At 33.1% G+C, this 16,633-nt stretch overlaps 1 protein-coding gene across 2 annotated transcripts; it reads left to right on the forward strand.

Annotated features, from left to right (window-relative positions):
* Positions 1 to 635: 635 nt before the first annotated feature.
* On the forward strand, positions 636 to 9,230 carry LOC136039803 (uncharacterized). Of its 2 annotated transcripts, none has more exons than XM_065723701.1 (3): positions 636 to 714; positions 5,192 to 5,979; positions 9,095 to 9,230. In XM_065723701.1, exons 1-3 carry the CDS (start codon positions 688 to 690, stop codon positions 9,213 to 9,215), a joined length of 936 nt encoding a protein of 311 aa, XP_065579773.1. In that variant the 5' UTR covers positions 636 to 687; the 3' UTR covers positions 9,216 to 9,230. The 2 variants fall into 2 exon arrangements, with proteins under 2 accessions (XP_065579773.1, XP_065579774.1); XM_065723702.1 differs by having other exon boundaries at positions 5,192 to 5,957.
* The last annotated feature ends 7,403 nt before the right edge of the window (positions 9,231 to 16,633 follow it).

The following is a 16,633-nucleotide window of genomic DNA, read 5'->3' on the forward strand; positions in this document are numbered from 1 at the left end:
TTCTAAAAGACCTTATCAAAAAGAAAGACAAATGGAAAAACTTCGGATAATTTCATTCGTTTAAAGTAAAAATCTTATTTGACGTCTAAAAACCCGTTATGAAAAATTTTGACTCCGTGGGCTCAAAGTTTTCAAACACCCTCCCCCCTAGATTAAAAAAAGAAAAATAGTTAGAAAAATGGGGCTTCAAGTAAATACATAATTAGTTCTAATCAAGTTCTCAATTTAATATCATAGTATTTTTTTTTTCCTCTCTTCCTCAGCTTTTGGAGAAATCTAAGAGTCGTTGTCTTTCCTTTATTTTTTTTTTCTGTTTTAGCAGGAGCCAGTCACTGGTGACCGGTGCCAAAATCCTACGACAGAAAACCCTAAATATTTCACGTTAAAAGCGTATACTTTTACGCCAAACAAAATAACAAATCCAAAAACTTTTCATAACAATATTTTCAAAATAACCATCTTACTTATTCAGGTCATACCAGTTTGTCATCTTTTATTTACATAATGATTCTTCAGATATTGGATTAATTGAGATATAAGCATGCATTATGTACTTAATAATTAGACCAGTCTTGAATGTATAATTAATTATATGCAATATAAAGAAGTAACAATTGTCATAATTCAGCAGTCATAATTTAGTAGTGCAGGTATATCATAGTAATAAAAAATAATTCTATTGCTGAAATGGAGAGCATGAAATGGGACCTATTGGTAAGTTTTCGATTTTAAACTCTAAGTTAATGTCAGAAAAATTTCCTTGTCGGTTTTACATTATATTAAATAAAAATTTTTTTTTTTTAGCTGAAATTAAGGAGTGACATTAAAACGAACAGAAATTACATCGTATATGAAAGAGGCTGCTTCCTCATCAATGCCCTGCTCTTTACGCTAAAGTTTGACTCTTTCTCTCTGCTCTGCTTTTTAAAACAGTAAAGAACTTTAGCGTAAAGAGCAGGCCGTTGATGAGGAAGCAGCCCCTTTCATATACGAAGTAATTTCTGTTCGTTTTAAGTTTTAATGTCGCTCCTTACTTTCAGCTAAAAAAACTTGTTTTTTTAAAATTAATTTCTGAACGTTTTTGAATCAATGCATGTTTTGATTTTGGCTCTCCGCACAAAAATAATTAACACGAAATTCGCGAGTTTATTTTTTTTTTGGCTAAATGGCTTTCTCATGCTTTTGAAGAATGATTTTGAGATAAAAACGAACAGTCGAGGAAGCCTAGTTGCCCTGCGATTTTTTGGTTTCATGTTTTTATTACATATGTGAGGGGTTCACCCCCTCGTCAGTACCTCACTCTTTACACTAAAGATTAAATTTTTTCCCAATTCATTAAGAATGGCCCCTGAATCACAAAAGCCGTAGAATAAATAGTTGAAATCACTAAAAATACTTTAGCGTAAAGAGCAAGGTATTAGGAGGAGGTGAGCCCCTCATATGAGTAATAATTTCTGTTCGTTTTAAGTTTTAATGCTGCTCCTTACTTCCAGTTGGAAAAAACTTTTCATATTTATTTTTTCATATTTTTGTTTCTCAAATAATGCTAGAAAATCTTGAGCTCCCTTCATGGAAATTTTCTTCCCCTATGACAAATTCCTCCATGGAAAGTTCGACCAACATATCCCCCTCTTGTCAACGCCTCCCCCCAACATAAAAACCCCCTGAAACATCCGTACACTTCCCGATAAGCATTACTATATGTAAGCACTGGTCAAAGTTTGTAACTTGTAGCCCCTCGCACGGGGACTGTGGGGGAGTAAGTCGTCCCCAAAGACATAGTTATAAGGTTTTTCGGCTACGCTGAATAAAATGGCTATCTCAGAATTTTGATCCGTTGACATTAGGAAAATAATCAGCGTGGGAGGGGGCCTAGGTGCCCTCTAATTATTTTGGTCATTTAAAAAGGGCACTAGAACTTTTCATTTCCGTTAGAATGAGCCCTCTCGTAAGATCCTAGGACCACTGGATCGATACGATCACCCCTGGGAAAAAAAACAACAAACAAATAAACACGTATCCGTGATCTGCCTTCTGGCAAAAAATACAAAATTATACATTTTTGTAGATAGGAAATTGAAACTCCTACAATAGGGTTCTCTGATAAGCTGAATCTGATGGTGTGATTTTCGTTAAGATTCTATGTGTTATAGGGGGTGTTTCCCCCTATTTTCAATATAAGGCAAATTTTCTCAGGCTCATAACTTTTGATGGGTAAGACTAAATTTGATGAAACTTATATATTTAAAATCAGCATTAAAATGCAATTCTTTTGATGTAGCTATTGGTATCGAAATTTATTCTTTTGAGTTTTGGTTACTATTTAGCCGGGTCGCTCCTTACTACAGTTCGTTACCACGAAATGTTTGATAAATATATTCGTCTCTCAAAGCCAATTTTCCCCTCAGGCCTCAACAATGCTGACTGTTATTGCTCCTTCACTGGGTAAGGTGGGTAAGCGATTTCGACAAATCGGTATCGAAACTCTTCCATCCCCTAATTTGTGGAAGTGTAACACAAGTCGTCCTGATTTGATATATATTTACGCGTTTTCATTTTTGTATATGACAACTCTTGCTGCAATTCATGATTCTGCAAGGGGAGTTAAAGAGAGGTTCTATTAATTTTAAAATGAATTTTAAAATAAAATTAATTTTAAAATTTTAAAACGACATAATTTACAAAAGTAATTGTACCATATTCTTTTTTTCTATCAAAATACAAAAAAAGGAAGTTCTAAAAATGTAAGAGCCTCTCACTCTTGTCTGCTAACGTACGCCTCTGATCATGCGTATGTTGACTCTTGTCACAAGTAAATTCAACTGAAGGAAGAACTTGCTCTTGTATGGTGCTCAGCCACAATAATTAATATTACAAACGAACTGTGCTTGGAAAAGACAAGAGATCCTTACAAATTTACAATTCAATTCCAAACGGATGATTAGCCTGTTATCAAATTAAATTTTTCCTCGTAGCTTGAAACAGCTTAGAAAAGAAAATTTATTTTTATTTTGTGTAGAAAAGAAAACGTTTGTATGAATTTTTAATTACCCTTTACGCAGACTGATTTCAGTGGGTTTTTATAAACATGATTACTAGTTTTTAAACGTTATCTTATTTTCTTGTATGCTTGTACTATAAATGACTTTATAGATTTTATAAATGACTAATAAATGACTTGTGCCTTTGTTTTAAATAATAAATAACAAACTGAACTATTATCTTTAAAAAAACAAAAAAAATTTATCCTGTTATATCAAGTGAAGGATATTTTTCATTATATCCCTATTTTATAATTGTATTATATAAAATTAATTTTTTTTCAAGGTTTGTAGATCCAAAATTGGTTAAGGATTTGATAAACAATTGACATTTGCATTTCTTAAGAAAAACGGATAATATGGCTATCATAAAATTTTGATTAGATGTGTTTGGGGTACTGGAGGGAAGGGGGGCTGATTGTGCTAAAATCATTTATAACTTTTCGAAAGGGTACTAGACCTTTAAATTTCGAATTGAATTTTGCCTCTTTTGAATCCTCCACGACAACTGCTTCTAAAAATAAATATTGTGGTCTAACGAAAGCAAAAAATAATAGTAAAGAACACATTATGCCCACACCGCTCTTCACTTGGGCAACACTATTATGCTGCCAATGATTTCGCTTCATTTTTAGTTTCAGTTACTTATTGATTGTTATTTGTCGTAGTTTTACGCTTGGAAGTTAATTTGAGTTTAATTCTGCTCATTTTTTGTTCCAATGGAGCTTTCTACTTTTCTTGGAACTTTTTGGAAAACTGCTCATCGAATTAATTTCTGCTCGGTTTCTTTATTGGTATAGTTTTTTTTAAATGAAAAATAAAAGTTTGATTGGATGTGATGATGGGCGTGGGAGGCTGGTTGCCTTCCAATCAAACTTCGACTATTAAAAAGGGCACTGTAACTTCTGATTTCCAGTCCAATGAGCCTCCTCAGAAGTTTACATGGTCATCCATTTTATAAGAACCTTTTTGCTCCTGGGACATAACTACCAACCCTTGCCCTGAGGGCTGAGGGGCATTATCCTAAAAGATGTAATCGATGGATCTTTCAACTATGCTAAATAAAATTGCTATCCGATAATTTTGATTGAAGGTCTTTGGAGAAATGATGGGCAATGCCCTCCAATTACTTCCGACTGTTAAAAAGGGCACTAGAACTTCGAATGTCCAATCCTTTGAGTTCCCTCCGAATTTTATGTGAACACCCTTTCCATAGCAACCTTATATGCCACTGGGTCATAAGCGGGGCTATCATCCCTTAGGGAGCTATGTCTTAACAACAGGCAACTTGCATAACTTACAGTCCTTGCCCCGCAGGCTGGAGAGGGGTTGTCAAACTCGGATGCATGGTACTCAATATGATGCCCTTTTTTGAAAAGAAGGACTGTATCAAAATTCTGATTGCCTGCGTTTGAAAAAAAAAACAGCGTTGGGGGTGGCTTATTACCCTCTAATCACTTTTCACTATATCTTAACAACAGGCAACTTGAAAAACTTACAGTTCATGCCCTGCAGGCAAGTTTATGCAACCACCCCTTCCAAATGAAGTGCCTCTGAGATTTAAATAAATTAATTTTAATGCATTAAATACTTACAACTCCTTCATGACATCATACTTTTAATTTCCCTTCTAATGAGCATCCAGAATTACCCAAGGGAAATCTAGCGCAAATATTCCATTGGTGAATTTCCCAGGGTGGAGGTAACGCCTATACCCATTTTAAGAGTAACCAAAAATCTAAAATATATGTTTAGATAAAAATAAGCAAATCAAAAGAACTTTTTTGTGGTGACTCTATGTATCAGAATGTCTAAGGAAAATGTAAAGTTTTGGAGTTATTTTTTCGCGAAAAGTGATGATGTACGCACGAGGATTGGCTGAGGGTGTAACATTAAAAACAAATAGAAATTGATAGAACAAAAACGAATAGAAATAGTCTTTTACGAGGGATATTGATCATTTGAAGAGTGTGCACCCTCTCACACCAGGTATAAAAAAAAACTATTTAGCTATATTATTAGCCTTTAACTTTGCTTGAAGGAGAGGCAAGGGATAAATAATTCAATCTTGTTGCATTAATAACACTATTTTGAATGTTTATTTTTCTATTTAAGGGTATCACTTGTATACATATTTTTTTTTGTTTCAGGAGACAGAGAATGGACCGACAAAAATCCACAACATAATAAAAGAGGAAAGTGAAAAAATTGACAGAAAGAAAAGAAGAGGAGTTGACAAAACTGAACACAGTTTTCGAAAATTATTCCAAAGGTATCAAAAACTGAAAAGTGAAAAAAGGAAATTATCAGATACATTAAGAAATTCATCAGCAAAGCAACAGAAGCTGAAAGTGGAAATAGCTCAGCTTAAATTAAACCGGTCAGACCTTAAAGAAGAGCTTGAAGACCTAAAGGAGAAACTGGACCTAAAAGGGAGTAAAATACCATTTTCAAAATCACCGGAGATCGTCACTTTAAACCAAGAGTTATCAGCGTTTAAAGCTCTTAGTATAGTGTTCAAAGAAGAGTTAGTCAGACTGGACGAACAGAATAAATTATTAAAATCAGACCTTAAAACCATTAATAAAAAATATGGTTGGGCCCATCACCTTTTAGAAAGGCGCAATTTTGAACTTCAATATGAATATGAGCGGCGGAAATTAGGTGAGATGTGTGCTGATTATGGTATAAAGGCTTTGCGTGATCTGTCTGAAGAGATGGAGAAAATGAAAGAGGATCTGACAAAAACCAGACATAATCTCAAACTAATGACTCTGAAATGGGATATGGACATAGCAGAAATATGGGACAACAAAAATCATCAAAACATCCATTCAGAAGAATCATTGGCAAGACAGGAATCAATAGTTTCTACCGAAATTGGCTTTTTTGGCACTTCTTCATCTTCTTCAGAAGGTAAAAGATTTATTTTATTCATGTATTTAAATTAATTTATATAGAAATTATTAGTGTCAAAGCTTATTCCCTCGATTTATTAAATGAATACTTATTCCCCCATTAAAAAATTTGTTTATGTAGTTGAATATAACTAAGTTGAAACTGAATTTGAAAAAATAAGTTTTTCTTTCGATTGAAATTAGGGAGCAGAATTAAATCTTAAGACGAACAGAGATTATTCTGCACTTTAGGGAGGTTAGCCTCTCCTCAATGCTTCTCTCTTGCGTGGAAGTTTTTTAGTACTTATTTTTTTTAAATTTTAGTATGAAAAATATCTTTATACTTCCCAATAACAAATACTATACTGTACGTGTACAAAAAAAAATCAGAGCTTCCACCCCTCTCCCCAGGAACTGAGTGGTCATGTTACCCCTAAGTATGGCTATTGGATCTTTTAACTATGTTGAACAAAATATTAGTGTCGAAATTTTAATCGGACAATTTTGGGGGAAAATGACGCTGGAGGGGGTTAGTTGCACTCTATAATCTTTTGGTTCACAAGAGGACAGAAGAACTTTTCATGTCCGTTTGAAAGAGGACTCTCCTCATGTTCAATCACCATCGGTTCTATACGATTACTCTTGAGAAAAACAAACAAATGAACACTGATCAGTGACCTTTGTCCTGGCAACAAATACAAAATTTAACAGTTAATAGAAGCTTGAAACATAACTGCAGTACAGTTCTCTGATAGCTGAATCTGATATTGTAATTTTGATAAAAAGAAATCTTTAACTTTTAATGTGTATTATTTCTTGAAAGTCCAGCAAATTTTTTGAGCCAATTATTTAGCCAAATCTATTGGTACATAATTTCCAATTTTAGAGTTTTGGTTACTATTCAGCCTTGTTACTCCTTGCTTACTGTTCGCTACTCCGAACTGTTTGATCTATTCCTTATCGCATAATTCATGCTTTTGTGTTGATTTTTACCCATGATGATTTTTATTAGGTTTGACTAATTATTCCTTCCATCCTGATCAAATAGTTAATTCTATAATGAATGTAAACGATATCATTAAGTAAGTGTAAATCAAATATATTGCTAAAATAAAAACTAATGGAATGCGTGAGAAAAGGATCATCTTTGAGCCAATAGAGTTAAAAGCATATAGAGCTTGACTCAAACTTCATATGCGGTTTTTATTTGAAACAAATAAAATTTTCCAAAGTGTTCCTTTTTTCATCGAGGTCCTTTATTATTCGTCGGTTAAAATAAACATACCATTGGACCAGTTCTTGAAAATGCAGAGAGCAATTTTTCTTGCAATTCAGCGGGTTCCTGTGTACTATTAAATAAAAAAAACTAGTTTTTTTAACTGAAAGTAAGGAGCGACCTTAAAACTTAAAACGAACAGAAATTACTCCGTATATGAAATGGGTTGTCCCCTCCGCAGTCCCTCGCTCTTTACGCTAAAGTTTGACTCTTTGCCACAATTCTACTTTTTAAAACAACTAAAAACTTTAGCGTAAAGAGCGTGGGACTGCGGAGGGGACAACCCATTTCATATACGGAGTAATTTCTGTTCGTTTTAAGTTTTAATGTCGCTCCTTACTTTCAGTTAAAAAAACTAGTTTTTTTTATTTAATTTCTGAACGTTTTTGAATTAATGCATGTTTGATTTTGGCTCTCCGCACATAAATTATTGAAATGAAATTAGTATATTAATTTTTTTTTGGCTAAATGGCTTTCTCTTAGTTTTGATCAGACGATTTTGAGAAATAAGGGGTGGGGAAGGAGGCCTAGCTGCCCTCCAATTTTTCGGTTACTTAAAAAGGCTACTAGAACTTTTAATATTCAACGAACGTTTTTATTAGTAAAAAATATACGTAACTTAAGAATTAACTTACGTAACAAACTTTTATATTCTTATATTTTTATTATGTGTACGAGGGGGTTTGTACCCTCGTTAATACTTCGCTCTTTACACTAAATCGTAAGTTTTGTTCCAATTCTTTAAGAATGACCCCTGAATCAAATAGGCCGTAGAATAAATAGTTGAAATCACTAAGAATATTTTAGCATACAGAGCGAGGTATTTATCTCCTCCTAAATACCTCGCTCTTTATGCTAAAGTATTTTTAAAACCCTTCATATGCGTAATAATCTCTGTTTGTTTTAAATTTCAATGCTATTCCTTACTTTCATTTGAAAAAACGTTTTCATGTTTATTTTTTCATTGTTTTTTTTTTTTTATAGTAATGCTAGAAAATCCTGCGCCCTTTTCATTGAATTTTTTTTCCCCATGGCATATTTCTCTAAGGAAAGATCCTCCCACGTAGCCCCCTCCCTCAACCCTACCCCCAAAACAAAAAAAATCCCCCTGAAAACGTCTGTACACTTCCCAATAACCATTATTATATGTAAACACTGGTTGAAGTTTGTAACTTGCAACCCCTCCCCCAGGGACTGTGGGGGAGTAAGTCATCCCCAAAAACATAGTTATTAAGATTTTCGACTATGCCAAACAAAATGGCTATCTCAAAATTTTGATCCGTTGACTTTGGGAAAAAAATGAGCGTGGGAGGGGGCCTAGATGCCCTCCAATTTTTTTGGTCACTTAAAAAGGGCACTAGAACTTTTCATTTCCGTTAGAATGAGCCCTCTTGCGACATTCTTACTACAGTTCGTTACCACGAACTGTTTGATATGATACACACACGAGAAGTGAAGTCATATTAATGCTAATGAAATATAAAAAAAATAGGATGAAAATAAAATACTTTAGTAAAAGAAAAAATATGAAAATCACAACAAAGAAGGGGGCGCACAGAACGTATTACATAAATACCTAACCTAACACAACTAAAATATCATCTCTATATATTAAATGTTTGCTTGGTATGTTAGTGGGATTTTCATTCAAGTTCGTAACTTTTAATGGTTAGCATTAAATCAAATAGGCTTTATGAACTTGGAAACAGCTTAAAAATTCTTTTCTTTCGTTGCATCTAGTGTTATCAACAATTTGTTATTCAGGAGTTTCGGTTACTATTTAGCTGAGTCGTTCTATATTTATAGATTATTATTCATTTTTTTAATCTCCAAAAATTGACAACTTTGAAGAATAAAGTGACTAATGTTTATTATTACAGGTTCGATAAGCTGGAGTCAGGAGTCTGGTTCCTTGGTGCCTTGGTTGGGGCAGTATTGACAGATCAAAAATCAAATACTGACGAACACATTTACTTATTGACAAGAACATACATTGTTTAGAAATTGTTGTTATATTATGCATATATATAAGAAATATTTATTTCTATTTACATTATTTATACTAGAAAAAATACATAACTCTTTGAAATATGTACATTCGTCTTCATCTATTATTAAGGTTAAACATATTGTGTGACACTCAACATTGGTTTGGATTTGTGGAATCGTTTACTATTGTGGATCATGTACACGGGTGGGAGTTTAGTTCAGGGGCTTCAAATGAGCGTGGGGCGGTGTTTGCCCTCCATGAATTTTATGAAATACCTTTTTGGGCTATTTTTGTCGGAAAATGCCTTTTAGTATTTTCATAAAAAAAGAAGAATAAATTCTCTTCATGCTAAAGTTTTTAAACACTTTTAGAAAAGGTTTTTGTTTAAATTAAACTTCACTGTATGTAGGTGTCACTATTGAAAAACTGGGACAAAAGGTCAAACTTTAGGGAAGAGAATAAGACAATGAGGAGGAATAAACTCATTTTCATACAAAATAATTTCTATTCGTCCAAAAAACTTTTTTTTTATTTAATTTTTGATTAGTCATTTCAAATAATGCGGGTAAATTAGGCTTCATTTTCATGACAAAATTCCTTCCGTGACAGTAAAGTAATTTGAAGACTTTTTTTTTAACATTAATGCTTGCTGTGTTTATAATGTTTTTGGAGTAAAATCGTTCAACCATTCTTTGAGGCAAAATTTTTTGGCAGCATTCTACAAGCTACAAAATATGTAGTTCATTCCAAATATATATGTAGTTTGAAATATGTAGTTCATTCCCCCCACATCTCGTTACCTTTGGTTTTGCATTGATCTTGAGAAAAACCGAAAAGCTATTCGGGGAATTGTTTTATTTTCACACATCAGAAATGCATCTTGAAAACTTTGCATAAGAACTTTGTCATTAAGCCTGTCAAACAGTCTGGAAACAACTTGTAAGTAGTGAACAATTCATTTAAAAGTAACCAAAAGATCTAAAAATGTGGGTTTTAATAACCATAATCAGTTGAATTTTTTTTTCATGGTGATTCTATATATTAGAAGTTCAAAACCTAAATGTAACTCTAAGGTGACTTAATGTGACTAATACGCTTATCAAACAGTTCGTGGTAACGAATCAAACAGTTCGTGGTAACGAACTGTAGTAAGGAGCGACCCGGCTCAATAGTAACCAAAACTCTAAAAAATTGAACTTTGATATCAATAGCTACATCAAAAGAATTGCATTTTAATGCTGATTTTAAATATATAAGTTTCATCAAGTTTAGTCTTACCCATCAAAAGTTACGAGCCTGAGAAAATTTGCCTTATTTAGGAAAATAGGGGGAAACACCCCCTAAAAGTGGTAGGATCTTAACGAAAATGACACCATGAGATTCAACGTATCAGAGAACCCTACTGTAGAAGTTTCAAGCTCCTACCTACAAAAATGTGGAATTTTGTATTTTTTGCCAGAAGACAAATCACGGGTGCGTGTTTATTTGTTTGTTTTTTTTTTGTTTTTTTTTTTTTTTCTTTTCCCCAGGGGTCATCGTATCGACCAAGTGGTCCTAGAATGTCGCAAGAGGGCTCATTCTAACGGAAATGAAAAGTTCTAGTGCCCTTTTTAAGTTACCAAAAAAATTGGAGGGCATCTAGGCCCCCTCCCACGCTCATTTTTTTCCCAAAGTCAACGGATCAAAATTTTGAGATAGCCATTTTGTTCAACATAGTCGAAAACCATAATAACTATGTCTTTGGGGATGACTTACTCCCCCACAGTCCCTGGGGGAGGGGCTGCAAGTTACAAACTTTGACCAGTGTTTACATATAGTAATGGTTATTGGGAAGTGTACAGACGTTTTTAGGGGGATTTTATTTTGTTTGGGGGTGGGGCTATGTTGGAGGATCTTTCCTTGGAGGAATCTGTCATGGGGGAAGAAAAATTCAATGACAAGGGCGCAGGATTCTCTAGCATTACTATAAGAAAACAATGAAAAATAAACATGAAAACGTTTTTTCAAATGAAAGGAAGAAGTAGCATTGAAACTTAAAACGAACAGAGATTATTACGCATATGAGGGGTTCTAAAAATACTTTAGCATAAAGAGCGAGGTATTTAGGAGGAGATAAATACCTTGCTCTTTATGCTAAAGTATTTTTAGTAATTTCAACTATTTATTCTACGGCCTTTCTGATTCAGGGGTCATTCTTAAAGAATTGGGACAAAACTTAAGATTTAGTGTAAAGAGCGAGGTATTAACGAGGGTACAAACCCCCTCGTATACATAATAAAAATATAAGGTTATGAAAGTTTGTTATGTAAGTTAATTCTTAAGTTACGTATATTTTTTACTAATAAAAACGTTCATTAAAAATTAAAAGTTCTAGTTGCCTTTTTAAGTAACCGAAAAATTGGAGGGCAACTAGGCCTCCTTCTCCACCCCTCATTTCTCAAAATCGTCTGATCAAAACTAAGAGAAAGCCATTTAGCCAAAAGATGAATTAATATACAAATTTCATTTTAATGCTTTATGTGCGGAGAGCCAAAACCAAACATGCATTAATTCAAAAACGTTCAGAAATTAAATAAAAAAAAAACTAATTTTTTTAGCTGAAAGTAAGGAGCGACATTAAAACTTAAAACGAACAGAAATTACTCCGTATATGAAATGAGTTGTCCCCTCCACAATCCCTCGCTCTTTACGCTAAAGTTTGACTCTTTGCCACAATTCTACTTTTTAAAACAATTAAAAGCTTTAGCGTAAAGAGCGAGGGATTGTGGAGGGGACAACTCATTTCATATACGGAGTAATTTCTGTTCGTTTTAAGTTTTAATGTCGCTCCTTACTTTCAGCTTAAAAAAATTAGTTTTTTTTTATTTAATTGTAGTAAGGAGCGACCCGGCTCAATAGTAACCAAAACTCTAAAAAATGGATTTTTGATATTAATAGCTACATAAAAAGAATCGCATTTCAATGTTGATTTTAAATATGTAAGTTTCATCAAGTTTAGTCTTACCCATCAAAAGTTACGAGCCTGAGAAAATTTGCATCGTTTAAGAAAATAGGGGGAAACACCACCTAAAAGTAGTAGAATCTTAACGAAAATGACAATATCAGATTCAGCGTATCAGAGAACCCTACTGTAGAAGTTTCAATCTCCTATCTACAAAAATGTGGAATTTTGTATTTTTTGCCAGAAGACAAATCACGAGTGCGTGTTTATTTGTTTGTTTTTTTGTTTTGTTTTTTTTCTTTTTCCCAGGGGTCATCGTATCGACCAAGTGGTCCTAAAATGTCGCAAGAGGTCTCATTCTAACGGAAATGAAAAGTTCTAGTGCCCTTTTTAAGTGACCAAAAAAAATGGAGGGCATCTAGGCCCCCTCCCACGCTCATTTTTTTCCAAAAGTCAATGAATCAATATTCTGAGATAGCCATTTTGTTCAACATAGTCAAAAACCATAACAACTATGTCTTTGGGGATGAATTACTCCCCCACAATCCCTGGGGGAGGGGCTGCAAGTTACAAACTTTGACCAGTGTTTACATATAGTAATGGTTATTGGGAAGTGTAAAGACGTTTTCAGGGGGATTTTATTTTGTTTGGGGGTGGGGCTGAGGAGAGGGGGCTATGTTGGAGGATCTTCTCTTGGAGGAATCTGTCATGGGGGAAGAAAAATTCAATGAAAAGGGCGCAGGATTTTCTAGCATTACTATAAGAAAACAATGAAAAATAAACATGAAAAGTTTTTTCAAATGAAAGGAAGAAGTAGCATTGAAACTTAAATCGAACAGAGATTATTACGCATATGAGGGGTTCTAAAAATACTTTAGCATAAAGAGCGAGGTATTTAGGAGGAGATAAATACCTTGCTCTTTATGCAAAAGTATTTTTAGTAATTTCAACTATTTATTCTACGGCCTTTCTGATTCAGGGGTCATTCTTAAAGAATTGGGACAAAACTTACGATTTAGTGTAAAGAACGAGGTATTACCGAAGGTACAAACCCACTCATATACAAAATAAAAATTAAAGAATATAAAAGTTTGTTACGTAAGTTTTTTCTTAAGTTACGTATATTTTTTACTAATAAAAAATTCGTTAAAAATTAAAATTTATAGTTGCCTTTTTTTGTAACCGAAAAATTGCATGGCAACTAGGCCTCCTTCCCCATCCCTTATTTCTCAAAATCGTGTGATCAAAACTAAGAGAAAGCCATTTAGCCAAAAAAGGAATTAATATGCAAATTTCATTTTAATAATTTATGTGTGGAGAGCCAAAATCGAACATGAATTAATTCAAAAACGTTCAGAAATTACATAAAAAAACTAGTTTTTTTTTAACTGAAAGTAAGGAGCGACATTAAAACTTAAAACGAACAGAAATTACTCCGTATATGAAATAAGTTTGACTCTTTGCCACACTTATACTTTTTAAAACAATTAAAAGCTTTAGCGTAAAGAGCGAGGGATTGCGGAGGGGACAACCCATTTCATATACGGAGTAATTTCTGTTCGTTTTAAGTTTTAATGTCGCTCCTTACTTTCAGCTAAAAAAATTAGTTTTTTTTATTTAATTATTTTAAGGAGTGGTTACCTTCTCGCGCGAGGTATAAAAAAACTGTTCTAGTTATGTTTTTAGCCTTTAACATTGCTCGAAAGAGGGCCAAGGAATAAATAAGTCATTCTTGATACATTAGTACAATTACGTTGAATTTATTTTTATCTTAGCGCATCTCTTGTATGACTTATGGTTTTGTTTCAGGAGACAAAAAAAGGGGCCGACTGAAGTACAATACATAATAAAAGGGGAAAGTTAGAAAAACTACGAAAAGAAAAGGAGTTGACAACAATGGACAAAGTTTTCGAACATTTTTTCAAAGGTATCACAGATCGAAAGACGAAAAAAAAAATCAGGCATATTAAGAAATTCATCAAAAGAACAACGAAAGCAGAAAGAATAAATAGCTCAGTTTAAATTAAACAGGCAAAGCTAAAAGAGGAGCTTAAAAACATAAAAGAGAAACTGGATGCATAAGTTAATTACCTGTCCTACGAAAAGCATAATGAAGGTCAAGATTTTGGCCCAATAGGGGATAAAATAGCATCTTCAAAATCACTGGAGATAGTCTCTTTAAACCAAGAGTTATTAGCGTTTAAAGCTCTCATCACAGCGTTCAAAGAAGAGCTAGCTAGTCTGGATGAAGAGAATGAAAACTTAAAAACAGATTTTACCACCATCAATAGCGAATATGTTATGGCTTATCACCTTTTAGAAAGTCGCAATGCTGAACGACAGTATGAATGTCAGCGGCAGAAATTAGGTGAAATGTGTGCTGTTTATGGTATCAAGGCTTTGTTTTATCTGTCTAAAGAGATGGAGAAAGTAAAAGATGAATTGGCAAGAGCCCAACTTCAACTCAAACTAACGGCTATGAAATGGGATACGAAAATATTGAAAATATGGGATAACAAAATTTATCAAAACCTTTAATCAATAGTTTCTACTTCGGGTGGCTCTTTTGGTGCTGCTTCATCTTATTCAGAAGGTATGGGGTCGTTCCATTTTTATTTCTATCAAGTTTTTTTAACGTTAAATGTCTTATGAACTTGAATCAATCCGTCCCTCTGTGACTTAGACGCCATTACACTTTCATCTTTCGCCGAGATTATGCATGGAATGATCACTTTCATTGTGATCACGATATTACACTTTCATCTTTCGCCGAGATTTTTGAGAATGATCTTGTAAATAATAGGTTTTTATAGAAAAAAACTATAAAAATAATAATAAATTTATAATAAATAAGTTTTTATTTCTAATAGTAATAATTTACCAATTTAATAATCCCTATTAATCTAATAAATCCTACGAAATTAGTATTTTATTTAAGTAGGCGGGATAATTTAAGACTAAAAGGTCATGTTTATCTTTAACATAAGGCAAGGGCGGATACATTATTTTTTTTTAGCGGGGGGGCACATAATAGGTTGATTCGATAAACTCAGAGACAAAGAAATAAAAGCAATTTAAAGGAAACATCGACAATTATGTGTCAGAGGTAGGTAGTGGAAATGGTTTTAAGTTTTACTCAAATCTGGTGAGGGTTAAAGTTCTAATGAATCTATCGAAATTAAAATGATATAAAAATATTGATACAAAAATAGTAAGTTATAAAAACCACCCATCCATAAAAAGAATAAATAAAAAACTGTTTACATTTTATAAAAAAGTATGATATTGAATATTTTCTGCATAATTTTGTGCCTTTGCATTTCAGACCATCATAGCAAGTGAGTTAAAATTTATATCGTCAAAAAAATTGGTCGAGAACCATCTTTTGGGGCCATGCATTCTTTGCAACTATTTGTCTAAGTCAAACCATTTAGCATGTGGCCTAACTTCATGGCATCACTTAGTAATTTGAAGAATAGGAAATGTGGATTAATATACAACTTGTGTATATTCGTAAAAGATGTATTAAAAATTAAATACTGGTTCGTCTAGTTCGTTTAAATACTAGTTCGTTAGGTTCCATCCCAAAAATCTCAGCAAAAATCTCAGCTAAATTAAACAAAGCAAATATTAAAGATTGTTTGCTAAAATTTTGATTATTCACCATTGATGATGAAAAATTAAATTATTTGATCTTCTTATTTGTGTGTTTGTTTTTGTGTCTCTGTGTCTGGGATGGCCTCCCACGTCCCTCCTGCCCGATATTTATTTATTTACCTATCTTTTATGAGTTTTTTTTCTATTTTGTTTGTCTTTTACCTTATTATATTTTGAAATCATTATTACGATGAGATGTTGATGTTTTTTCTCATATTTTTGCACTGTCCTAACCTTACGAGCTCTGCTCTCTGTTGGGGCATAATATTGTTTTGTGTATTTTTTTTTGAGTTGAATAAAGAAAAAGTTGAAGTTGAAATTAGGGTTTAATGGAAAACTTATTATGGAGAAAAAGTTTTTTTTAGTCAATAAGGCTAAAAAATAGCCTTAAGCCTTAACAAGGCTTAGTAATAGCCTTGTAAAACAAAGATGACCACTTGGTATGATTAAACAAAAAAAAACCAATTTTTTTAAAAGTAAGGAGCGAGATTAAAAGTTAAAACGAACGGAAATTACTCCGTATACTAAAGGGGCTTTTCCTCCTCAGCGCCCCACTCTTTACGCTAAAGTTTGACTCTTTCTCTTAACTCTACCTTTTTAAACAGTAAAAAACTTTAGCGTAAAGAGTAGGGCGTTGAGAAGGAGAAGCCCCTTTCATATGCAAAGTAATTTCTGTTTGTTTTAAGTTTTTATGTCGCTCCTTACTTTCATTTAATTTTTTTTTTGTTTAATTTCTGGACGTTTTTGAATTAATGCATGTTTTGATCTCGGCTCTTCGCACATAAATAATTAAAACGAAATTTATATATTAATTTTTTTGGGCTTAATGAC

The sequence above is a fragment of the Artemia franciscana genome, chromosome 20 (genome assembly GCF_032884065.1).
Source record: "Artemia franciscana chromosome 20, ASM3288406v1, whole genome shotgun sequence".
Lineage (NCBI taxonomy): Eukaryota > Metazoa > Arthropoda > Branchiopoda > Anostraca > Artemiidae > Artemia > Artemia franciscana.